We start from the raw sequence: 26,645 nt of genomic DNA, 5'->3' as shown, positions 1-26,645 counted from the left end.
CGCTGTCAATGCTGTCAGCGCCGCGTTCGGCGTCAACGCCGATTCACACAACGCCCTTGACGCCTTTCGAGGCTGTTTCGACGGGGGTACCCCGGGGTACGGTGGAACCCCCTAGAAAGGCTCTGGCCAAGGCCAAGCATGGCTTTGTTCCCCATTCTGTGCCCACTTTCCACCATCTTGAGTACATTTCGGAGGTGGATGACTGCTCTGATGAGGGCATGGTTCCTGATACGGTGCCAGATGAGATTCTCTCGGGACATAGTCAGATTGAGGACCTGCATCAGTCCCTGCATGACGCCAGTGGTCTGGACACCTCTCCGGAGGTGGAGTTTTGTAGGCCTGAGCCTGGCACCCATGCCGACTCCTCGTACCGGCGCCTTATGTCTAGGGTCACCGAGTACTTGGGGTGGTCTACTCCCCAGGGGATTTTCTTCAGGATGACCTCACGGATATCCTCGACCAAGGTCCACCAACTGACCCGGTACTGCCGTTCCATATGGCTCTACAGAGGAGGGTGGCAGCGGCTTGGACTGCTCCGTAGTCTCTCCTGGCAGTGGGCAAGTCTTTGCCACGAAAATACCACCCAGCCACTAGCGACCCCTGCTACTTGACGAAGCACCCCACTCCGGAGAGTTTGGTGGTGCAGGCGGCTACGGCCCCAGCAAAGCAGGCGTCGTATCCTACCATCCCTCCTGATGGGGACGACAAGCGTTTTGATGGCTGGGCGAAGAAAGTGTTTTCTTCTGGGGGTATGGCTCTTCAGGTTGCCAACTTCGTATGTTCCTTGTCACGTTTCACGCACACTCTGTGGAACTGTGTTTCCTTAGCGGCTGAACATATTCCTGAAGGGGACGGTTTTCTTGCTATGGTCCAGGATGGCAAGGATGCCATGTGTGAGGCCATTCAGTCGGGTTTGGACATGGCAGATTGCGTCAGCCGGTCCATGGCGGCAAGCACCGTAATACGCAGGTTTGCGTGGTTGCAGAAGTCGGGGTTTGCTCCTGATGTGCAGGCCCGGCTCCTCAACATTCCCTTTGATGGTGTCCATCTTTTTGGCAGCAAGGCTGACGAGAGCCTTGAGAGGTTGCAGACCTCCAAAGCTGCAGCGAAATCGTTGGGCGCTGCAGTTCGCCAACCTCTGCCTTTTCGTCCTAGGGGACAGCAATGGAGGGGAGGTTCCTTTTGTTAATATTCATCCTTTGGTAAAGCGAGAGGAGCTGCCAGTCAAAGGGGCCACCGTAGGAGTGCCAGATGTGGAAAGCAAGGTACTCGAGGAGCCAGGGCCGCTCGGGCAGTTGCCTCTTTGCCCTCAGGCAACGCCGCAGCCGCTTCAGCTCAGTCATGAGGCCATGTCCCATGGTTCGCCAGTTGGGGGAAGGCTGGCGCAGCATTTTGTCGAATGGCGTGCCATTACTTCAGATTTGTGGGTTCTGTAGATCATAGCCCACAGCTACTATCTTCCCTTTCGGCAGAGGCCTCACGACAATCCACCAGGGAATCTCTCGTTGAAGAGTCCGGATCCGCTTCTTGTGCAGGAGGTTCAAGCCCTGCTAGAGAAAGGCGCCATAGAACTGGTGCCTGTAGCGGAGAGGAACGAGGAATGGTATTCCCCTTATTTTTTGATTTCCAAGAAAGACGGGGGATTGAGACCCATCATGGACTTGCGCGGTTTGAACAAACTCCTCAGGAAGGACAAGTTCAAGATGGTTACTCTCTCTCAAGTCCTTCAGGCCCTTCAGCTTCAGGACTGGTTGGTGTCACTTGACCTCAAGGACGCTTATTTTCATCTGCCGATCCATCCAAAGCACAAGAAGTACCTGAGGTTCGCGGTTGGTGACTCGCACTTTCAGTTTTGGGTCCTGCCGTTCGGATTGACCTCCGCCCGAGGGTTTTCACCAAGCTCATGGTAGTGGTGGCAGAGCATCTCAGGAAAGGGGCTATTCACGTCTACCCCTAACTGGACGATTGGTTGATCAGGGCGCGCTCTCCTGAGCAAGTCCTGGATCATCTGTCCGTCACCTGCCACTCCCTCAGCAAGCTGGGCTTCTCCCTCAACTTAAAGAAGTCCCACTTGACGCCAACTCAGAGGCTCCAGTACATCGGAGCAGTGCTTGACATGTCCCTGGGGCAGTGTTTTACTCCCCAGGTGAGGGCTCATCACATTCGGCAGATGGTGCTAAAGTTTGAACATGCCCAGAGTCTCCCTGCGTTCGAGTTCTTGAGATTGCTCGGGCACATGGCATCCTGCATTCTTCTGGTGCCAGAGGCCAGGTTGCGGATGAGATCTTTGCAATGGGCACTCAAGCTCCAGTGGTCTCAGTCCTCCGGCAGGATGTCGGACCCCGTTCAGGTGCCGCCCTCGGTCGCCCAGGACCTTCTGTGGTCGGTGTCGAAGGCAATCTGATGAAGGGGGCTCCATTTTGGCTACCCTGGCCGGAGGTGACGATCGTGACGGACGCATCCCTCACGGGATGGGGAGCTCATGCCAACGAGTTGACAGCGGTCGTTGGTCTCCGTCGGAGTCCATACTCCATATCAATCTGTTGGAGTTGAGGGCCGTCAGGCTTGCCCTGAAGGCTTTTCTGCCGACTGTGCGAGGAAAGAATGTCCTGATCCTGACGGATAACACAGTGGCCATGCACTACCTCAACAAAAAGGGGGGGCAGGGTCACTTCCTCTGTGCAGGGAGGCAATGCAGCTCTGGTTCTGGACAATCCAGCAGGAAGTTTCGATCTCGGCAGTTCCTCTGGCCGGAGACGAAAACGAGACGGCGGACGCTCTGAGCAGGCAGAGCGCGATCTCTCACGAGCGGGAGTTGGCTCAGGAGATTCTCCTGGAGATCTTCGCCCTTTGGGGGACCCCTCAAGTGGATCTCTTCGCCTCCATTGTCAACCGGAAGTGCGAAAGGTTTTGCTCGCGGGAATTTCCTCCAAGAGGATCCTTAGGAGACACGTTTGTGGTGGAGTGGTCATTCCCACTGCTGTACGCGTTTCCTCCAGTCCCCGTCATCCCGCAAGTGCTGCGGAGGTTACGGAGGTTCTGTTCCCGGATGATCCTCATTGCTCCGGCATGGGCCCTGAGGACGTGGTACCCGGACCTTCTCGACTTGTCCATCTGCCCTCCACGTCGTCTCTCCTTCCGAGACGATCTGCTCTCACGGGAGGGGGGGTCAGGTTCTCCATCCAGAGGTCAGAACCCTCAACCTTCACGCTTGGTTTCTGAAAGGTTGAGGTATAAGGATTGGGACCTCCCTGAAGACGTGATGGAGGTGTTGCTTTCGTAACGTAACGTAAAGTGAGTCTGGTACCCCTCTTTCCATTCCCCAGTGTTCTGTGACAGGGATCTAGAATACCCATGCTAATTCATTGTGGGATTGTGTTTTATATGAACAAAGTGGTCAGAATGATATGAAACCTTGTTATATAACTTTTTGTGTATCCCTTTTCTTTGACGTTCGATTGTTGCGTAACGTATTTTGGTTTTTGAGATTTACAGCTTTTTAATCCAATGACAAAGTGCCTAAAATGTGTATTACCACGTGTTTGGCACTTAGTGCCTTTTTAATGTCATACAACATGTGAAAATAATAAATTTCAAAAAAGATTTTTGTAATTATTGTATACACATTGGGTTCATGATTTTAGACAGTAGCTTATGCGTGAGGCATCTGTGTTTGGTGTAATTGTGGCTTCTCTTTAGAACACTGGGGAATGGAAAGAGGGGTACCAGTCTCACTTTCATGTTGCATATTGTGCTCGTTTTAGAGCTAGTTCCCTTTGAGTCTTGGTCCCCCGATAAAAAAGTTGGGAACCTTACCCGTTTTTCGGTAATGGTGTTGCTTTCGGCCAGAAGGCCCGCAACAAAGTCCCTGTACCGTTGCCGTTGGAGAAAGCTCTGCGACTGGTGAGGAATGTGGATCCGTTTTCATGCGACATTCCTGTGGTTCTATCTTTTTTGCTTTCTTTAGCCCACAGGGGCTTGCAAGTGGGTCCCGTTAAAGGTTACCTGGCGGCGCTGTCCATATTTAAGCGCTCGTCTGAAGAGTATTCTTATTTTAAAATCCCTTTTTAATTCCTCTGTTTCTAAAAGGGCTCACTAATGTGTTCCCTCAGTTACCTTTCCAGGTGCCCGGTTGGGATTTGAACCTTGTCCTCAAGTTTCTGATGGGTGCTCCGTTTGAGCCTTTGCATTCTTGCCATTTGAGACTGTTAACTCTTAAAACTGTATTTTTGGTTGCGGTCACTTCCGCTCGCAGAGTTAGTGAGTTACAGGCGCTTTCAGTTAAGCCACCCTTCACTGTATTTCATAAGGACAGGGTTGTCCTTAGAGTTAGTCCTTCCTTCCTTTCGAAGGTGGTGTCTGAATTTCATTTAGGCCAGAAGGTTATTATTCCGGCATTTTATCCTCCTCCGCATCCTGGTAAGGAAGAGGAGAGGCTCCATAGGCTGGATCCTAGGAGAGCTTTAAGCTTTTATATTTCACGCATGTCCCGGGTCAGAGTGGACGATCAACTCTTTATTGGTTACGCTGGAAGGCGTTTGGGACAAGCGGTTACTAAGCAGACTTTGTCTCGCTGGATTATTCTGGCAGTTTCTGAATGTTACCGCTTGGCGGGTAAGCACCCGCCAGTCGGCTTGCGGGCCCATTCTACCAGGGGTATGGCTGCCTCTGCTGCCCTACAGAGGAGTGTTCCTTTTCGTAACATCTGTGATGCAGCCACCTGGGCTTCGGTCCATACTTTTGTACGTCACTACTCCCTCGATTCTATCTGTGGGCAGGATCTGGCCTTTGGCAAGGCGGTCCTTTACTCCGCAATTTGATTGGGCATTATAAATTTCTGTATTCTCAATTCTTTTCCCACCTCCTTGATTTGGTACTGCTTTGGGAGTCTGTCATAGATATGGAATACGTCGGAGGACCCAATCCCCTCGAAGAACAAGTTACTCTCTTACCTGGTAACTTTCTTTCGATGGGATGGTCCGACGACGTATTCCATATCGCTCCCTCCCTGCCTTCCCCGCTACAGAATTTCTTATGCAATTGCAGCTTACGTCTCCACAAGGCTTTGTGTGGTCAGACTGGCAGAAGACTGGTGCCACATGTTCTGGGAAAAAACTACAACTGAGGCTACGGGCGTCGTGCGTCCTACTTAAAACATCCAGCGACGTCGGCCGTCGGAGGAGGCCCTCGAGGGCGGCTTATCGACGTCATCGACGCAGGACGCAGACGCCGAAAGATTTTCCGAAGCAGCACAGCTTTGGTGATTACTGTCATAGATATGGAATATGTCGTCGGACCATCCCATCGAAAGAACGTTACCAGGTAAGAGAGTAACTTGTTCTTTTTGCGGATTCTAAGGATGATTCCCAAAAGGTCTTGCATTGTCTAGATATCGGAAGTGCTCTGAAATTCTATCTGGACAGGACCAAGAGCTTCCGCAAGTCGAACGCTCTTGTCACCTTTGGGGGGGGGTCAAGGCCCGGGTATCAGGCATCCAAGGCCTCTATAGCAAGGTAGATGGTTTCGGCCATCAAGGAGGCCTATGAGGGGCAGCACAAACCACTTCCAGCTAACATGCATGCCCACGCTATCAGAGCCAAGGCCACGGCCGTCGCATTGCAGGCGCAGGTCCGTGACAGGTCATCAGCAGGGCGGCCACCTGAGCCACCCCTTGGGCTTTCTGTAAGCACTACTGTTTGGACGCCGGCTCTAAGTCAGACGCAGCTTTCGACAAGGCAGTTCTAAGGAACTTGTTTGCTTAAGGAGGGTCACCTCTCCACCCTGTGGCTACATTCAATTGTAATCGCCCATGCAGTATGGAGAAAAGGGGACTGGATGTAGGAGTGATTAATAGTTCCTCACCGTATTGATTAACATACTCCTAGTCCATAGTCCCCTTTCCTCCATACGTCCCACCATCCTCCCCCCTAATAATACTGGTGTCATTGGGCAATGTTAATATTGTCGACGTGTCAATGAGGACTGAGGAGTGGCACTGGTGGGCGGAGTCAGAGAGTGCATGCTCCCTGGGCTGCTCCGCCGCACGCCTCTAAATTTCAATGGAAGGTTTTTTCCAGGTGAAAAAGGTTCTGTCTCCTTCCCCAGCGAAGGACGCCCATACAGTATGGAGGAAAGGGGACTATGGACTAGGAGTACGTTAGTCACTACGGTGAGTAACTATTAATGTCTTACTGCTCTGGGATTCTATCTAAAATGAGGAATCTGTTGGAGGGCACAATTTATTAGAAAAACAAATTACCGCTTGTAATGTTCTTTCTTCTGGATGCTCCTCCCACAGATTCCTCATCGCCTTCCCAGCCTACCCCACGTTAAGGAGCTCTCTTATTCGATTATACAATGACTCCCCTTTAACACTTGAACGGTTATCCTTGTTTCTAATCCCGAACGCGGCTGTGCAAGGGTAAAAAATGACAACTGGGGTCCCGTGGCGCCAAGCGTGCTATTTATAACTACATTGATGTCAAGTCTGGTCACGAAGATGACCACTCGATGGCCGTCGTCGTCAGTGGGTCCGATGCCCCCTGCTGGGAAAACATTTATCGAGTGCTGCAAAGTAGGAGAATACATTTCTAAGATGAGGAATCCATGAGAGGAACATCCAGGAGAAAGAACATTACCAGCTGTAAGTAATTTATAGTTCTACACTTTCTAGAACAGAGTGATCTTCCTAGCCATGAAAGCTTGGCATTCTTCCATTGAGGATACAGAAATACTCACCCCCCACCCCCCAAATGGACAAGACAAATGTACATGTTCTCCTTAAACCTGGAGAAAACCGATGTGGTACTGTTTGTTATTTCAGGACCATGTGTATTTTACTTTTATCATAAACATCCTTCTATGAAACACCTTTTAAACCAGCAACTACATGATGGGATTTCCTCTGTTTTGCGGCAGCTGAGAGCTTTAGTGCTAAAAAGATTGGAGTCTCCTTAAAAGTAACCCAATCTTTTCTTTTGTTGTAGCAGGCTTTTGTGAAGCATTGTATCTCAAACTGATTTTCTTTTCTCCTGTTTTCCCTTTTCTTCCAATTACTTGCAGTAATCTTTTCTCTATTTGCACTCCGATTTTGTCTGTCTTTTCCTGACCCTGCCGACCTAAACCCTCCCCTTCCTCTGCAGGCTCCACACATGAATGTGAGAAAGGCGGTCTATGAAGCACTTTGTAACTTTTGCAGAGCGGTCTACCATGTGGGACAGAAAATCCCCAGTGAGCAGAACGCAGCAGGTAGATAATGATCCGTACTGGGATTTGATTGGTGTATCTTATTCAGGGTGACAGTTCTTGGTGGGTGGTTGTATTTGTTAAGTTATTGGCTCTTTATCATTATTCATAATGTATAGAATGTTCTGATGCTTGTGAATCCGCTTACAATCACATGCTGGGCATATAGTCTGACATCTAGGGGTAATCGTGGAGTACTGCATCTTTTTTTTTTGAAGATTGAAAAGGGACGTCAACATGGTTTTGTCTGTAACGCTATCCCTACTGTGACATGTAGTGTACCCATGATCCCTCACTCGTCGAGGTACCCCACATTGTTTTTCCACCATACTGGTAGGTAGCTTTAATGCAGAGCTTGTGTTAACGAGATTTGTTGCTAAATATTATCGTGTCTTTGATGCACTCTTTCGACAATTTGACTCGATGGCTGTTTCCTGTCTGATTCTTCGGCTGAAGCATCGACGGCAGGCGGCTACCTTCACCATCAGGCTTAGCCCTTTCAACAGTAGGTAGATTGGGGGTCTTTCTTCTTGACATTACTCTTTAGAGAATGCATTTTCTTGCTTTTCCCTCTTCTTTCCCTTGTCTGGCTGCTGTTTTGGTACTTGATAATGGAAAGGACTTCATTTACATGTTGCCCTTCCTGTTATAGGTTTCCTTGGAGGGACACTCATAAGGAATGTAATAACGAGTGGCGGTGCAAGGCCTGATGACTCTTTAAGCCTAAAACACTTAAAGCGAGGCGCACAAAGCGGTGGGAAACCTACGCCAAGCAGGCATTATCCCATTCCCCCTGCGGTGCATCGGACGAGGAACCCTCCAGCAGCCACGTCTCCAGTTCGGAGGCCAAAGACTTTGTTGCGGAGTCTGCAGATTCCTGCGTCCCCAGCCCCATTTGGCATGCAGAACGCACTGCTATAGGGAGACCTCCCACTGGCTAAGGGACACACCACCAAGGCTAAGCACACAACCCCCTGGTATTCCTCAACGGTACTGTCCAAGACGCCAACTGCACCCAAAGGCCTCACGAAACCTTTGACGGAACGTGTTGAACTTTCCGGTTCTTGACCCTCTGCGCTTCTGCGTTTACCGGATGGTTATAAGTCTTTGACTACACAGAGTGCTTCCCCTAAATCTTCGGCACATGTTTCAGACACGTCGAAACATGCGTCCTTTGGTAAAACGCACCCTAAATTAAGGGAAAAGTTGCCCAAGTTTGTTTCCACAGCCAGATCCCCATGGTTCTGGTCCCCAGACAGCCTCTGTCCTTCTAATGGACACTTCCTATGTAGAGAAATGTCTCATTGAATTTCTCAACATATTTCAATGATTTGGCAAATGCATCATCGGAATTCGACGAAAGTGTCAATAGTCCAATGCATGTTCTAACCCCCATCATTTTGGCTAATGGGGTAGGCAGACATGGGAACACCTTTCTCCAGCATGGGGTCTGGCATGGATTTACATGCTTATGAATATTCCCCATCGTCAGGCTGGGAATCCTCGGTAAAGAAAAATCAGTATCAGTTTCGTTTCTGATCTGTCTTTCGCACGTTCAAGTGTTGGGAGTCCTCGTGCTTAGCTCTCGAGCTTTTGCTGCGCGTTTCGCGCTTTTTCAGTTTTTTTCGGTTAATCGAGCCTCGAGCTCCACCGTTTCTACTTCCGTTAACGGGTACCTGTTGCGGGATTTTCCTACGCCCCTCAAGGGTGAAGATTTCGTCGAATCAACCTCTTGGAGGATTCCAGAAGATTTGCAGCCTACTTCGAGATGGCCCAGGACGCAAGTTCGTCACCCGGACCCAAGCTGTTTCGCAGCTGCCCTGGATGTGGGCTGCATAATGTGTTTAAGGAGGACGAACATTCGCGATGCCTCTACTGTCTTCATGGGGACAAGACTCATGTAGAGAAGGACTGCCAGTTCTGCAAGAACTTGTCGGAGCGGTCCATGAGGGACCGTCGATCCCGTCTTGCCAGCTGGTTGGAGAAGGGCTCAACGGGTGAGAAGAAGAAGAAAGGGTCCGAGCGGGCTTCTCAGTCCTGTGCGGGTGCCAAACACCAGGCCAAGCGCCACGAGTCCGCTGGCTCCGGGAGCGCCGAAAGGTCGGGCTCTTTGGTCGCCAGGCAGGGCGCACCTTCCCCGGCACCGTCAACCACGAGCCAGCGCTCCGGTTCGGGGAAGAGGAAGTCCGAGACCCCGGGTAAGCTTCGGGAGAAGCCCCGTCCGATCTCGGGAGAGGGGGAGTGAGGCGTCGCCCCTCCCCCTAAGGAGAAGGCCCAGGACGCACCTAAAGTGGTGAAGGCCCCTACCCACCAGGCAAAGGCCTCGATCGAGGCGATCGCGGCGACTCTGGCCAAGCCGGCAGAGACCCCGGCATCGGAGACTGCCTCCGGGACTAGAGTTTCCCTGGCGCCAAGGAGGGAATCCTCTTTTCAGCCCATCGTCATGGCCCCCGTGATGGAAAAGGGGGGGGGGGGCACGGTAGCCTCCTCAAGTTCGGAGTCAGCCTCGGAGGGGGAACTGACCAAGGTCGTGAGGAATCTCGAAGCCCAATTCGAGAAGGTTCGATCCCGCAAGGAAGATCCTCGGGAGATAACCGAGGAAGACGACGATGGCGAGGAAGAGCAGCCTTCCCTTCGGCGGCAGCCGGAACCTAGGCCTCAGGATAGCTCGGCAGCCATTTTGTTTGCGATCCAGTCCTTATGCTCTGAGATAAGGATGAGATTACCACGGCCCAGTCCGGAGGACCCGCAACCTGGCCCGTCGGGAAGTCCTCAGAGCAAACAACGGAGGACCCAACCCTCTCCTCCGCTCGCCCCCGTAAGGCCTGCCGTTCCCTCCTCATCCTCCCACGAGCCGGGAGATGACGGTGCGGTGGGCTCGATGACGGGTTCTGAGGGCGACGACGACGGAACGGGTCTCCCGTCGCACGGGCCTCTCCGCCCGACGAGATTGGCTCGTTCCACGCCATGATCGCCAGTGCGTCCGAATTGTTCCAGCTCTGCCCGGAGGAGCAGAAAAAGGAAGGTTTTCTCTATCAGCGCCGGGAGGCCAAGAGGAAGACTATCATCGCGGTGCCTCTAATCGATGACATCTGGGAGGAGGGCCTGTCGGTACTCAAGAACCCCTCCACGGCACCAGCCAAACAGGACCGGTACGAGAAGAAGTACCGGGTCCCCGAGACTGCTCCCCTGTGCCTCAGGGCCCAGCATACGCCAGACTCGCTCGTCTCGGCGGCGAAGAAGAAAGCTGCGGGGTCAGGAGCCTCAACATCGAATTCCCCTCCGGACGGCGAGGGAAAGAAGTTGGACGCCATGGGGCGACGGGTCATTTCGTCGGCGGCGACGACGATCAAAGCGGCCAACGCCCTGGCGATCGTGGCCCGTTACGACAGGGAGCTCTGGTTTAAGCTGGCCCCCATATTGGACTTCCTACCGGACGACAAGAGGTCCGAGGCCCTGGAAATACTTCAAGAAGGCGAGGTGGCGTCGGACCACGCCATAACGGTGGCAACCGATATTGCCGATACCGAGTTCCGCCAGCTGGGCAACGGAGTTTGCCTATGACGACGGGTTGGCTCCGGGCGACCGACTTCCGTCAGGACGTCCAGACCAGGGTGTTGGACATGCCGTTCGACGGCAGCAACTTGTTCGGGAAGGCGGTGGACGAATCCCTCCAAGCCATAAAGACGGACACGGAGACGGCCTGCGCCCTAGGAGCCCTTCAGCAACGACGGCCCTTTCGGAGCTCCGGAGGCAGACAGGGGGCCTCCAAGGGATCCAGCGGTGGCTCGTCCTACCGCCAGGCGGCACGCTCCTCGTCTCAGGAGGCCTACAGGGGTCGCGGCAAGCAGGGAGCGCCTCGCCGCCGTTGGCAAGGTGGCCAGGGCGGCAAGGCCACCACGTCCAAGCAGGACTGAACCGGCCGTGGCCTCGGGCCCCCACCGAAGCACCCCGGTGGGAGGCCGGCTGATGAAGTTCGTCGGCGTGTGGAAGTCCATCTCCACCGACCGTTGGGTGCTGGATACCCTGGCAAGAGGACACTCTATCGAATTCCTGAAGAAGTGCCCTCACGTTCCACCTGTGGCCAGGAAGGAAAATCACGTCCCGCAACTGCTGTTGGAAGTACGGGCGATGCTCGGGAAAGGCGCCATCGAGCTCGTCCCGAAGAGGCTCCGGGGTGTACTCAAGGTACTTCCTCGTCAGGAAGAAGACGGGCGGCTGGCGCCCCATCCTGGACCTTCGTCGTTTGAACAAATGAATCAGGTCGCAAAGGTTCAGGATGGTCACCCTCCAGCACGTGCTGGGACAGCTGGAGGAAGGTGACTTTCTATCGTCGCTGGACCCGGAGTATGCATACTTCCACGTTCCCATCCTCAAAAGTCACCAAAAGTTCCTGAGGTTCGTCGTCCAGGGACGCCACTACCAATTCAGAGCACTGCCGTTCGGATTGAAGTCGGCCCCCAGGGTCTTTACCAAGTGCCTAGCACCTGTAGCGGCGCGGCTGCGCCTGCAAGGGATTCACGTCTACCCCTACCTGGACGACTGGCTCATCCGCTCAAGGACGAGGGAACTCGCCATCGAACACACTGCGAGGACCGTCCAGCTACTCGCAGACCTGGGATTCGCCATAAATTAGCCAAAGTCCCAACTGGTGCCGTCACAGGTGACCCTGTTTCTGGGAGCGAAGCTCGATACAGTGAGGCGCCTGGCGGCACCATCGGAAGAACGGACGAAGACCATTCTGGGCAAAGTGCAGCGCCTGCTAGCCATGGACGTGACCAGGGTGAGGTCCATCAATTCCCTCCTGGGGATGATGTCCTCTTGCATCTACTTGGTGCGCCTCTGCAGACTACGGATGCGCCCTCTTCAAGAATTTCTCGACGCCCGTTGGATGCAGGCGACGGGCACCTTCGAAGACAGGGTCCCCCTCAACGAGGTGTTCCAGCGGGCGATTCAGTGGTGGGGCGTTCGAGCGCACCTCACGGCGGGCAAGGACTTTCAGACGCCGGCATACCAGGAGACGGTGACGACGGATGCTTCCCTGGAAGGTTGGGGCGCCCCCACCAGAGATCTCCACGCAAGAGGCCTCTGGCTCCCGGAGGAGAAGCTCCTGCACATCAACATCCTGGAACTCCGAGCCGTGTTCTGGGCTCTCAAATCGTTCCTCCCGTCGCTCAAGGGCAAGGTGGTGCGGATCTTCACGGACAACACCACGACAATGTTTTACATACGGAAGCAGGGAGGCACCAGATCCCCAGCCCTATCCAAGGAAGCACAGGATCTGTGGCACTGGGCGGTCGCCCAGGGGATGTTCCTGGTTCCCTTCCACCTGGCAGGAGAAAGAAACACCATCGCCGACTCGCTCAGCAGGGAGCTGCGCGCGTGTCACGAGTGGGAGCTGCGCCAGGATCAGGTGGATCAACTCTTCTGACGATGGGGCAAACCCCAAATCGACCTGTTCGCAACAGCGACGAACTCGAAGTGCAAGAGGTTCGCCAGCAGGTTTCCCCAGCCGAGCAGCATGGCCGATGCTTTCTCGTTCCCCTGGGACGGCCTATACCTGTATGCGTTCCCTCCGTTGCCGTTGCTGCTTCGACTCATCAACCAGCAAGAGGTCCCGGTGCAGGATGATCCTCGTCGCACCGGCGTGGCCGAGGCAGATCTGGTTCCCGGAGCTTCTGGACTTGTCAACGTCCCCATTCATCAAGCTGTCGGCGGACGCGGATTTTCTCTCCAGAGAAGGAGGCGCCATCTTCCACCACGACCCGGCGTCGCTGAACCTGCAGGCTTGGCTCCTGCAGCGCTAGAGTTTGGAGGGTACGATATACCGGCCGACTGCAGAGAGGTTCTTGCAAAGGCCAGGGCGTCCTCGACTCTCAAATGCTACGGTCACAAGTGAAGAGGTTCTCTATCTGGTGCCGAGCACAGAAGATCAACCCCCTACGGATTACGGCCCCTCAAGTGCTGCCGTACCTGCTATCGCTGGCAAAGGCTGGGCTAGCCCATGCCTCCATTAAGATTCATCTGGCGGCGATCTCCAGATATACCAGAACCACAGGACGGACGTCCCTGTGGTCCCATCGACTGGTTGAAGAGTTTATGAAAGGACTGTTCCGGTCGTTCCCGCCGGTGAAGGCCCCGGCGTGGGAACTTAACGTGATGCTGACCAGGCTCATGGGGCCCCCATTCGAGCCGATGCACTCCGCACCGATGAAGTTTGTGTCATGGAAGACTGCATTCCTGGTGGCCATTACCTCCGCACGACGAGTGGGAGAGATCCAGGCCCTATCCTGCAAAGCACCGTACTTGACTTTCCATGCCTCGAGGGTGGTGCTTAGGACGCACCCCTCCTTTATGCCCAAGGTGCCGTCGGACTTCCATCTTAACGAGCCCCTGGTGTTACCTGTTTTCTTCCCGTCTCCTTCGTCGCCGGCCGAGAGGACTTTGCACTCGCTGGATGTGGCTAGAGCGCTGAAGTTCTACGTGGACCGCACGAAGAGTTTTCGGAGGACATCACAGCTGTTTGTGAACTTTGGACCTGTGAATCAAGGGAAGGCTCTCTCGAAGTCTTCTATTTCCAGATGGCTCTCCGGCTGCATCATGCACTGCCACCGGTAGGCTAACCGACCGCTGCCAGGCCGTCCGAGAGCCCATTCGACCAGAGCGATCGCTGCTACTATGGCGTTCCTATCTGGTGTGCCCCTGCTGGACATCTGCAGGGCTGCTACGTGTAGGTCGACGCACACCTTCACAAGATTCTACTGCGTCGATCGGGATTCCAGGGAGGAGTCCAGGGTCGGCCAAGCAGTGCTGCGCAACCTGTTCGCTTAAGGTGAGCCTGGTGAGGAGGTAAGAGATGCTTAATGTTGAGTTGTTGTATTGCTTAATGTTGAGCCTTTTGCCACCCCCCGTGGTTGTGCATGTGTGTACTGCTATGTATTCTTATATTCATGAGCATGTGAATCCATGCCAGACCCCATGCTGGAGAAGGAACAAGTTACTTACCTGTAACTGTTGTTCTCCAGCATGGGTCTTGCATGGATTCACATGCAAACCCTCCCGTCTACCCCTCTGCGGCTCTTCACTTGGTCATACTGCCACTTCACGTGCTACCAAATCTGAAGATGGCTGCCTGAGGCAGTGCTTAGGGAGATGGCAGTCATTGGCTGTGGTCAGTGATTGGTTACTACTACGAAAGACAGATCAGAAACGAAACTGATACTGATTTTTCTTTACTGTGGATTCCCAGCCTGACGACGGGGAATATTCATGAGCATGTGAATCCATGCCAGACCCATGCTGGAGAACAACAGTTACAGGTAAGTAACTTGTTCCCTCCCCAATATTGTGCTCAAAGGCACTCGGAGCAAAGTCTAATCCCTTTTAAACACTTGCGCAAAAACTCAAGGCTAGAGATTTAAAGATTTAAAGTATATAGCACAAGCACTTGATGTTAATCCCACTTCCACTGATCCAGTTTACAAATTAAAAGGGAACATTTCCCAAAAAAGAGATGATAAAATATGAATAACTTTCTCCTTGGAGTAATTATTTTCAGATGATGGTCTAATTCTGAATCAAAGACATTTTTAGAGATTACTGCAACACATCCCAAAGTTGCTTTATTTTGATTGAGGATATTTTAGTGGTGGAATTCGTGAATGAGTCACAAATAGATTGGGTAAGATTATATTTAAAGTCAAATCTGATTTTTCAAAAAGGGCTCTGTTGGAAGCTTCTGCAGCGTTTCTTTCTTTGGGATTTGAACTAAAGGATGACTCCTTAGATTAGCAGTCTTTGAGAACTACTGAGAAAGGAAACGTCAGTAAGTAGGCTAAATTGAAAATGACGCAGCCGCAACTTGAAGCCGCCAAAGAAACCTCAATCATGATCTCTAAAACAGGTTGGAAAAACCTTGACGGAACTTCGTTGAGACCAACAAACAAAATGTGAATGGTCCATTAAGAGTGACTTTTTGTGTACAAAGGACCAGGACACAATGGTCGTTTGGGGGGAGGGGGGTCGGCCACTCCTCCCTTACTAAGGAAGTCCAAGGAATGGGCATGGATCCCTGGGGCTTTAGCACTGACAAGTAATAAATAGGGTGGGGTTGTGGTAAATCTTATGGATGTGAGTTATTTCCTGGAACACCTGTGGCTTCCTACATCTATTCATTGATGAAGACCTTGGTTTAGAATTCTTTGATATTTTGTGTCTACCAATATGTGATGTTTCTCTGTTTATTTAAATCCAGCTTAAAAAAGGGAAGACCATGTTCCAGTTTGCTCACACTGATCAAAGCCTGCCAGGGGATTGGGATGTTTAAAACCATGAACCCTAATCCTTTTGTCCAAATGTTGGTTTTAGAAATCAATCAAGGAGACTCGGGAAGAACTCATTTGGGTGTAATATTTAATCTGTATTGGAACCCTGTAATGATAACCTCTGTGAGTTTTATTAATTCTATGATGGATCTATTAGATGATTGGTGGATAGAATTGAAAGATCCCCCATATTATGTTATGCAGTGACCTAAACATAAAATACTTGAATGAAAATGGTAAATTGGTGATGCTCTTGAAAACCATTCCCCCACACCCTTGCAAGAGAGGGCAGCAGTATGGTTGTGAGACTTGGAGGCCAGTGAACTTCACAGGTTGACTGGTCACACAAGGGCGACTTCCCGGTAAGACGTACTTGGCCCCAGGGATAATTTAATGCTGCTCTTGATTATTTGTTTTTATCAGGCAATTTGTTTGCTCTTGTAGACTCGCTTGTGGTGATTCCAATGAAACATAGTGATCATAGCCTTCTGAAAATGATATGGAAGGGGGAAGTAAGAGTACAAAAACAAAAGGCGGTTGACAATATTCATGTTTTGCAAAGGAGAAATAGATTATAGATCAAACCTCATGATGTGACCCATATTGTTTCACAATGCAAAGGCAGTATAGCTAATGATAAATCAGCTTTGAATTATGCAACTATACTTCTTGATTTTGAAGAAAGCAACAAGTGGCAGAAGAAACTGGACCTAGAAATAAACTTATTTACAACAAGGAGTTAGTTGAAGAAAGGAATATCTTTCGTAGTTATCTTGCAAAGTTAAATAAACTACAGTGGAATTCTAGAGAAGACCCGATTAGCAAAAGGCAGCAGCCTTTATAAAAACTGGCTGATCTCATTTAGAGTCGAAAGGTTGCAGCATGAGGGGGAATTAATGCTGAAAGCAATCTAAAAAAATAAACTCACATCTGGGAATTAATCAACAATGTAACCCCTTAAGTGCCACTATTATCAAATGCTGTATCTGAGGAGCAATGGGTTCATCATTTTACAGTTCGTTTTACTCCTATGAAATCTCTAAACGAGAAAAAAGATGTACGTCAGTATGGGGAATGGTCTTTCGCTTTTGATATTGAAGATATCGAATTCTTAATTCTGAAGTTGAAATCCTTGTGGGCACAAATGATATGCTCAAGGAAGCACGCGACTTAAGGGCTGAATTTACCTTTCTGTTGTTTCGGCAGGTAATGAGAGAGAGGTGCCGATTACTTGGAAGATGGCCTTAATAATACCTTTATTTAAATAGAGCAAAAGGGAGGATCCAAAAAATAACAGCCCTATCGCCCTTTTGGATATCTTAAGAAAACATGTTGCCTCCGTGATTTTATGCCTCTTGAATTTCATGGGCAACAGGTCGTCTTGAACCCCACCAGGCGGGGTTCATTAAAGGGGTGGGAACTAACTGACATATTTTTCTGTTAAATTTGCTAAAGCTTCGAGCTTTCAAATACGGTACCGAAATCTCCTTAGCGTTTGTGGACCTAGAGCAAGCGTTTGATAGCGTAAACGGAGAAAGATTATGGAAGAATCTGGATCTGCTGCTTGCAATAAAGGTTTTATATTCCTTTACTACAATGCACATTAGATTAAATTTGAAAGAACTCTTTTAAAAAAAAGATAAACCCCTACAGGTGGCTGAAGCAGGCGTGCCCCTTGACTCCAGCTTTATTTAATCTATACCCAACTGACCTGTGCTGTGTTCAGGAGACTGTAAATGCCTTTCCAGCAAAAATAAATGGAAAGATCGTGTCCTGGATGCTCTACACGGATGATTTGGTCCTTATCGAACAAACACCCATAGGCTTGCAGCACAGGTTAGATTGCCTACAGGGATATATGATGAGAAATGACCAGAGGATAAATGTTAACAAATCTAAAATAATGATTTTGTACTCGCTCAAAGGAAACCAGAAATGTACGTTCAGTTGTCATGTAGGACAGGAGATCTTGGAGCGTGTGGATTCTATTGTTTACTTGTGTGTAGAGGTGGGAGGGGGAGGCGGTTTGCATAAACCGAAGCATAAATGGTAATCCTTAGGCTTTGGAACTTAGTTCTAAAGCCAAAAGTTCAGCAGTCCAAGGATTAGCGTTATATGTGTGGTATGACAAATGTACCATCCTGCCGGTCTTATCCTTTTATAGGCAGAGCAGAAGGCTGTGCCGATGTTGTCTTATGGGGCAGAGGCCGTCTTAAATCCTCCATGACAGGCTTGAAAGTTCTTGAAGGCATTTTCTGGAAGAGAGTACTCGGTCTACCAAGGGGACTACCCTTTGTGCTTATTAGATATGAACTAGGATGTCAATCATTGTATTCAGTGGTCCTCTGGAAAACATCTTTATTTCGGAAATGCATCATGATGAATTCACCTACTCATTTAGAAATTTTAAGAAATGGAAATAATGGGGACTTTGGCTGGCCGCTTAATAGTTGGAGATCCAAATCCATGACTTGTTTAAATACCTTGGGAACTTCAGCTGAGCTCTTCATAACGAACCCTGAGGCCGTTAAAAAGAAACTCCAGCACCAGGATTGGATTGACACACCAAAGAAAATAATGGAATATAAACTGTTGTAGAACTTTCTTAATGAAAGTAGATTGTCCAACACAGTTCCCAAATATTTAGCTAAGTTTCAGAATTCTTACTATCGAACTCAATTCATGCCTTTGAGATTGAATTTATATCCAACTAAAGAGGTCTTAACAGTGCGTAAGCAGATCGATGGGGAGGATTTCATCTGTAGGTGTTGTTCTAAGGCAGGAACAATCAAGACATTGAAACATATTGTGTATTGTACAGGTTTGACATCCCTAAGAACATGTTATTTAAGTGATTTTGTTAATGTCCAAACTCTTTCGGCAGATGAATGGTGGAATATGCTTGTAACGGGTGAAAAAGCTCCCTGCAATTGTGATATTGTTTAGGGTGTGTAATTTTAAATCTTTGGATATCGTATGGAATTTTACAGATGTTTCAATGATTTAGAGTTTTAATGGAATTTCTTATTGACACGTGTATGGATTTGATGAAATGTATTGTTTTCTTTTCTTTGGAAATCTGAAAGGTTTGTAATAAACCAAACATAAATAAAATAAACAGCGGATCCCAACGCGGGGGCAGACCTCCAGGGTAGTGATCAGGAGAGAGTGGATCCCACAGATGAGGATGACCAAGTTGTCCACGTCCGCATGTGCCGTCTATGAAAGGCTGGCAGGTTTAGCTGAATACATGGGGATCTCACAGCCCCAGCAGTAGCCAACTGAGGCGGGGGTCCTCTCTGAGGTTTTGACACTCAGAGATTCCATAAGGTCAGGCATACCTTTCGAAAAGGACGTTAAAGCTGCGGCCAAAAAAGGGTTAGGCCAAGCCTCATACTACGCAACCTACCAACAAAAGACTTGATGCCAAATATAGGCAGGCGGAGGGTGATACCTTAATTTTATCTGCACACCCTCAGCCCCACTACTCTGTAATAGCAGCAGCGTTGATGTATTCGAAACCACAAGATTCTGCGTCCTCTGACACAACCACATCATGGTTGGAAAAGGAGGACAGTATGCATAAAGCCTTTGGCAAAAAAGTCTACCTAAATGCTGGGCTGCATCTTAGAGAGGCGGATGCCATGCTCGCAGCTGCCAATCAGCGCTTTTGGAAAGAGACAGCTGAATTCCTCCCAGAGCTTCTGTCGCACAAACGGGCATTTAAGATCGGGCCTGGCGGAAACCAAAATGGTCACCCAGGATATCATGGAGACAGCGGTGGCCCACGTAGACACCGCTGTAAGGGCTATCTGGATCGCCAGTGATATTCAGCGTTATGCCTGGATGAGGGCCACAAAGTTCAACCCCTGCGTTCAGGAATTAATTCTGGACCTTCCGTTTGAGGGTGTGTATTTATTCCACTCTTAAATGCATTTGGAGGTTAATAAAAAGAAAGCCAGCTCTCAGCAAGCTAAATCCTTGGCGATACTGGCAAAGCCGGCTCTAAAAACATTTGGCCATTCGCTAACTAGGTCAGACGGAGGGAGAATTTTTAGGGGGTTTAGCGGATTTCAAGAGTGCGGAACGCGCCAGCCGACAGTTCACCCAGCATGCATAGGCGCAAGCGGCAACAAATATGGGTTCTTGCAAACACCACTAATACTAAGAGTCATGTGCAAAATACGAGAGGCCCAGGGCCTTCGCCTAATCCTTTCAGTGCCTCAGTAGCCAGCCACGGTCTGGTGTTCAGATCCGTGAGGATGGCATCTCGGGGGCAGATTCCCCAGCCAATCTCAGGAACCACCCTCATACAGCAAGAGGGGGCGGGGGCGGCTTGGCTTGGTTCCTGAGAACGTAATACTGCAGAATTTTCAGCTGTCACAGGAACATTTACTGATCATCCCGAAAGCAAGGCGCGACTCAATGAGGAGTCTGTATAAAAGTAAGTGGACAATGTTTTGTTAAAGGGCAAAGGATACTGCTTACTCCAGTGCCAGGATACCCTTTTTGGTGACTGTTGTGCTTTGCAAGTGTTCATTCCGTCATAGACCCCATGGCTTCTTCCCTTGACCATGTTCTTTATTTCTCAGCTCACCTTGCGAAATCAGGTGGGCATGTGGACACGTGCTGCACCTATCTAGGCTGCTATAGGGGCGTACAGAAACTCGGACTACATGACCTACTCCACTTCCAACCAGGTGGTCAAGAGGCATCTCACAGGCCTAAAGAGGTTATACCCTCTGGTCAAGCGCCCGCACCCTGCCTGGGATCTCAGTATGGTTTTAAATGTGCTTGAGCATAAGCCTTTTTAAACCATGGCTACGATGGACATCAGGCTAGTCACCGTTAAAACCGCGCTGCTGTTGGGCTCACCTCAGCATGCAGAGTCAGTGAAATTCGAGCCCTGGTGGCTTCGGCACCTTACACCACGTTCGACAGGGTCAAAGTGGTGCTACGCACCCATCCGTCTTTTCTTCCAAAAGTGGTTGTGTCGTTCCACTTTAACAAGGAGATTATCCTTCCAACATTTTTTTCCAGCAATCGGACACAGAGAGGGTCTTGCACTGTCTAGATGTGAGGAGAACCCTGAAGTTATACCTGGACAGAACATAAGAGATTCGTAAGTTTGACGCCTTGTTTGTCACCTTTGGGGGATCAAAGCCCGGCTGCCAGGCCTCAAAAGCCACCATAGCAAGATGGATGTTTGCCGCTATCCAGGTTTACAAAGAACAGGACAATGAGTGTCCTGCAAACCTACAGGCCCATTCCATAAGGCCTAAGGCTACCGCAGTAGCTTTCTAAAGGCATGTATCTTGGCAGGTCATCAGCAGGGCGGCAACATGGGCTTCGCAGTCTTCTTTTTGCAAGCATTGTCTCTTCAGCAGCGCAACGTCAGATGCAGCATTTGGGCAAGCAGTGCTCAAGAATCTATGCACAAGGCTATAGTCCTCTCTCCTCCCTATGGGCTAATCCTCAGTTATAATCGCCAATGCAGTATGGAGCAAAGGGGACAGGATGTAGAAGTAATTACAAGTTACTCACCGTAGTGACTAACATTCTCCTACTCCATAGTCCTGCATACGACCCTCCATCCGCCCCTCTAAAAAAGTAGTTGGTCAATAACTTAATCTAGCAGACGCAGATAAGGGTACTGGGGTGAGGTGACAGTCTATCAGAGCGACATCTCCTGGTACCACGCCTCCGGTTGCATCTAAATTTAATGGGGGAAATGCTTTTTTATATGAAAAAGGGTTCTGTTCCTGTCCCTAGCCACGGGAGCCCATGCAGTATGGAGGGAAGGGGACTGTGGACTAAGAGTATGTTAATCACTGCAGTGAGTAGCTTGTAATTTCCCGGTGGGTCAGGCAGAGTTAAGCCATCTCTTTGCTGCTGCTCCTTCAAAGATGCCATCACCATCTTCTGGTACGGCTCGCTATTCTATGCACAGTATACAATTCTAATCAGATTCACAAGTATCAGAAGACATACATTACTCACCGTAATCATATTTCTGGTGCTTGTATCTGCTTAGATTCACATGCGCCCAACCTTCCTCCCTTCTGGAGTTGAAGGAACATAGACATCTTAAACCTTCTTTTCTTCTGTACTCACTCAGGCGTTCTCTTCAGGCTCCTTCATGGCAGAACAAAAACAACCAGTGGGACCTCAATGCGTGAGGAATAATGGGTACACTTCACGTCACAGTAGGGATAGTGTTACAGACAGACCCAGGTCGACATCCCTTTTCGATCTTTGGAAAAGGATGCAATACTTTGCGATTACCATTCAATGTTGGACTATATGCACAGCATGTGAATCTAAGCAGATACAAGCCTGAGAAATCCAATTACAGTGAGTAATGTATGTCTTCCTGATTGTCAATCTGGATCATGCAAAATGTATATCAATATGTAATAATGAGATTGGAGTGGTGGACCAGCGACGGCAATGGCTTTTAGATGTAGGGCCCCCATGGCTCAATACAAAATCTGCATTTACCTCTGCTCAAATTGGATGTGAAAACTGCTATGGTGATCAAATATGCTAGCGCGCACCCGGTGGCCCGTGAAACCATTTACTTGGAGCCTAACTATCTGCGTTACCATTGTATCGGCATTGCATCTTGACCATAGACCACCATTGTTTCATCACAGATGGTTGAAGCCAAAAAGGTAGCTGTGACAGACTGCACAGAGTGAGGTGACTGCTGGGGTTGCCTTGCTTGCAGGGCAGGGGCCGAAGCATAACCAGGACCTCCACTAGACCTACTTCTAATAGACAAATTCCTGCCACAGATTCCTCATCTTCTCCGACATTGAATCGTCCATAGATTCACACGCTTGAATAGAGTCACATGCTTTTCAAGCACGTGAATCTATTCAAGCATGTGAATCTATGAAAGATATCAATGCTGGAGAAATACAGTTACAGGTAAGTAACTAAAACTTTTAAAAAACTCCATGTAGTCGGCAGTGGAAGCTTTCAATAGCTACAAGTTGGCGCCATGCGCCACCATCCTAGGCCTTTTACTCTTGTCGGTTTCATCTCGTGCTGAACTGAGATCATAGGAGTGTATGTAGAGAGCCGCCGGCCCCTTTGTCCTTGGATCTTTTTTTCTGCTGTAAGCACTGGAACTTCGAGGTTAATTGTCAATTCCTTAGAGCATTTTGAAGTATGTTACCTCTAAAATCAGGCTTCCAAGCCTTTAAAAGTTGCAGTTCTACCTATGTTGGTGATGAATCTAGACACCTTGTGTCTTTTCTGCCTTGGGAAAAACCACAACAGAAATTCAAAGTCGAAACCCCTAGAAAAACCCAGGCCCAAAGCTCTCCTCCTTCTCATAGCGTTTTCAGATCGAAGGAACGTGAAAAGAAGAAATGCCATCACCAATTGAGGAGTGGCTCTTCTTCCTCCTGTACATGCTTTTCTTCCTTGTCGAGGATACATAAAAGATGCCGATCAGGGTCACAGTAGTCTGGTAAGAAACCTGAATTTCCTGCTGCTTCCTTAATTCCGGATGAATGGGAGGCATTTAGAGCCTCTCTGCAAATATGTTTTCAGTAGGCTCCCGCAGATATTTGAAGAAAATAACTCCCTTCACAAGATAAAATATGTAAGAGCCAACACTGCTCTCGCACACCTGTGCATGTGGGCCCCTGTGGAAAAAGTCAAAAGGCCAGTTAAGGCACCAGTGCCATTGACTGCCTTGAAATAGACTACTCTGATGCCATGCAAAGAAAAATCTAAAAACCCAAGGCCTCTAAACCTGCATCAGTGTCACAGTCGGTGCTGAGAACATCAAGGGCGCAGAAGATGGATAGAAGAGCTTGTGTCTCATCTGTTGGAGCTGTATGGGTCATTTCTTAAAAATCTATAGAGGTCGGCTCAAATAAAACGATGTTCAGATGTATTTGAATAAGAGCAGGAGGATGCACCTATGGGACAAACAAGCATCTGCTGCTTTTGCCAACAAGATTGCAAAAAAACACAGGGCTGTGCCGGGTGAGCCTCCGTTTTCAACTGCAACCATCAGCTGAGAGCCTAGTTATTCAGGCAATGACCACGGCTCTAAAACTACAGCTTTCCCATCGGTTTTTGAAAAGCTGGATGCTTGGGCTTTTAAGATCTTTATATCCGCAAGTCTAGCATTAAGAACAGTAAATGCTACTTGTTAATTGGCAAGATATATGCATTCCCTATGGGAGTCGGCAGAATCTACAGGATCTCATCTTCCCTTAGAAATGCATGGCCCATTCATAGTTAAACAAGGAGGTGTCTGGGAATCTCTCTACCAGCTCAAACACAGCCCTATGACCTGTTCTTGGGTGAATAACCCCTGGGAGAGACTCGACCAAGTCTTTAGCTTACTGTCCCTTTCACAGAGAAGAAATTTCCCTGCTTATCAGTCTTTGTCCTGCCCAGGTGCAGTCCAGCACCGAAATACTGGCCAATTCTCCTCTGAACAAGAGTAACAACAGCAACCCCATACACGTGTTTCAGCCTTGTTGGGCATCATCAGTGAGGTGAGACTCTCCCAGGGGCCATCCACCCAAGAACAAGTCAATGGGCTGTGTTTGTGCTGGTAAAGTTTCCCAGACCCCCCCTCTGTTTCCCATTCATAGTTAGTCCAAGTTTGCAAGCACAGGGCCAGGAACATACTAGAGGTCGGGTTAGACCGTACTCTCTGTAAAGGAAGGTCTATGGCTATGGTCATATGTAGATATTCATTCATGAGGTTGGCTAATTTGATGCTTGATATGCTGTTTGACAGTTCTGATTAAAAAAAAAAAATATATATATATATATATATATATATATATATATATATATATATTTCTGAGGCTTGTGGAATCTGCTTAGATCACATGCTGTGCATAGGCCGACATCTAGTGGAAGCTGCGGAGTATTACAGTTTGTTTTTCGAAACTCGAAAATGGGCGTCGACACAGGGCGTGCCATTAATACTATCCCTAGTGTGGCGTCCACTGTACCCAAGATCCCTCACGCGTCTAGGGTCCTCAGATTGTTTTTTTCCGCCATACTGGTCGGAAGCATTTTGCGGAGTCCCCTGGCCTTAGCCATACTTTTGCTAAAATTTAAAATAATAATCTATTGACATCCTTCCCCACCCCAACGTCCAACTTCGACACTCGACGCCGGCTGGAGAAGAAATCGACCGTCGGCTGCTGCACGACGGATTTGGGCCTCGGAAGGCCGCTGGCCTCGGCCCGGGCCTGGAAGGCCGCTGGCCTCGGCCCTGCAAGTAGGGAGAGTGGGGGGTGGTACATACTCTACACTCTTGGTATATAGGTACACCTTATACATTTCTTACACTTAACAGCCTGCTGCCCCAAGGTGCGTATGGAGGGTACCCCTTTTCAATTCTGCCCCAAGTGCAATCGCAAATACCCTTGGGTCGACAGGCACGCCACGTGCAATCTCTGCTTGCCAAGGGACCACCCCGAAGCGAACTGCAGAGCGTGTAGTAGGTTTAAACCTAAGACACTTAAGGACCGTTCGACGAAGCGTTGGGCCCACCACGCCAGGCAGGCGGCCATGGCAGCGGAGGGCGCCTTCAGCGATGGCAGCGACGCCGTACTTTCGGATGGCGAGGGCATTACGGCGTCGAAAGACAGCCAAGCGCAGGTCCCTGACCTCGGAAGGTCGCCCGGCAGGGCGGCTATGGGGAAGACCCCCAGCGACACAAGCGCTTCACATACTACACACACTAAACACACTAAGTCCAACCGAGACTCGACGACGTTGAGTTCTCGGAAAGAGGCACAAACAGAACGGTCCGATTCGGTGTCCTCTGGGCGCTCTCGATCAAGATCACCGCATGATTCCAGGCAATCATCCACTCTTGCCAAGAGTGCCTCGCTCCCTAGGCTAACAGAAGTTAGATCGTCGGAAGACGAAGACGACTTCCACCCCCAGGCCGCGCTCCAGGAGTCGGAGCCCGCAGTTAAAGCCAGCGAGGCCCCACGCTCGAAGGACAGAGACACCTCTCCCGATCCTCTACGCCAGGCGTCGAAAAACTCCAGAGCCACTAAGGGACAGGGAAAACATTTTTCTACGCACGGGGAAGGGGGAAAACAGCAGAAGAAACTACCTGTGCATTCTTCCACACCTGTGAAACACTCCACCCCCCCTTAACAGACAGACAAGCCCAGGTCTGCTGATAGGTCCACAACCAGCAAAGCTACTCAAGATAAATCCCTCAGGCTCTACTGATCCTATCCCCCGAGTAAAAAGGCCCGGTTTGAAACTCAGATGAGGTCAGAACCCTTTGAGGTACAACCTTACGCAAGACCATACTCACAGTATCAAGGAGAGGCTTCCTTTTGTGAGGACCAAGAATTTGGTATGATAGAATAGCAAACCGGGATGGGCTACTATGGGGGGATGATGAGGACCAGGAAGAAGAAGAGGATGACCCGGAAACATACAGAGTAGATTCCCCGGTAGAGAACGAAGCCCCGGTTACCGACTCCCTGGTCGATAACCAACCCCTCCTAAATGAATTTCTCGCTTGCGCAGCAGAACATTTCCACATTGACACCCACGGTGTACAGGAGGAAAGGGACTTCGCAGAAGAGTTGGTGGGAGAAAGGAGGCCTGTTGCCCAGACCATCCCTATCCTTAAATCCATTCAGCAGAGAATAGATCCGTCCCTGGTGAACCCAAACCTCACCAGAGCAGTCAATCCCAGGGTTGAAAAACTTTTCAGGGCGGCACAGTCTGACCCTCTCTATATAAGAGGACATCTGAAGCCAGACTCCCTAGTTGTCACCAACACTCGTAAGAGGGCTGGGACACCCTTGTCTTCGTCAGAAGCTCCTCCCGACAAGGAGATCAAAAAACTAGATGGTTTCGGCAGGAAGGTAGCCTCAACGTCCGCCTATCAAGCAAGGATTGCTAACTCCACCACCCTGTTGGCCAGCTACAACTGCCATCAGTGGGAAGAAGTCGCGGCACTCATAGCCTCTGCTCCTGAACCGTTAAAGGGCCAATTAGCTCAGATTTCCGCAGAGGGTAGAGCCATGTCTGGTTGCATTTTGAAAGCAACCTTCG

The 26,645-nt window shown here is 49.8% G+C and overlaps 1 protein-coding gene across 1 annotated transcript in view; it reads left to right on the top strand.

Annotated features, from left to right (window-relative positions):
• Positions 1-26,645, top strand: part of IPO4 (importin 4) — a 3,008,003-nt gene that overhangs the window by 2,016,354 nt on the left and 965,004 nt on the right. The window contains exon 22 of the mRNA XM_069633964.1: positions 7,143-7,248. Coding sequence (XP_069490065.1) covers positions 7,143-7,248 — 106 coding nt within the window. The remainder of the gene's footprint in view (positions 1-7,142; positions 7,249-26,645) is intronic.

The sequence above is a fragment of the Ambystoma mexicanum genome, chromosome 13 (assembly GCF_040938575.1).
Source record: "Ambystoma mexicanum isolate Mex_15411 chromosome 13, UKY_AmexF1_1, whole genome shotgun sequence".
NCBI lineage: Eukaryota > Metazoa > Chordata > Amphibia > Caudata > Ambystomatidae > Ambystoma > Ambystoma mexicanum.
Note: the sequence above shows the minus strand (reverse complement) of the source record. Positions and strands in the feature narration are given on the sequence as shown.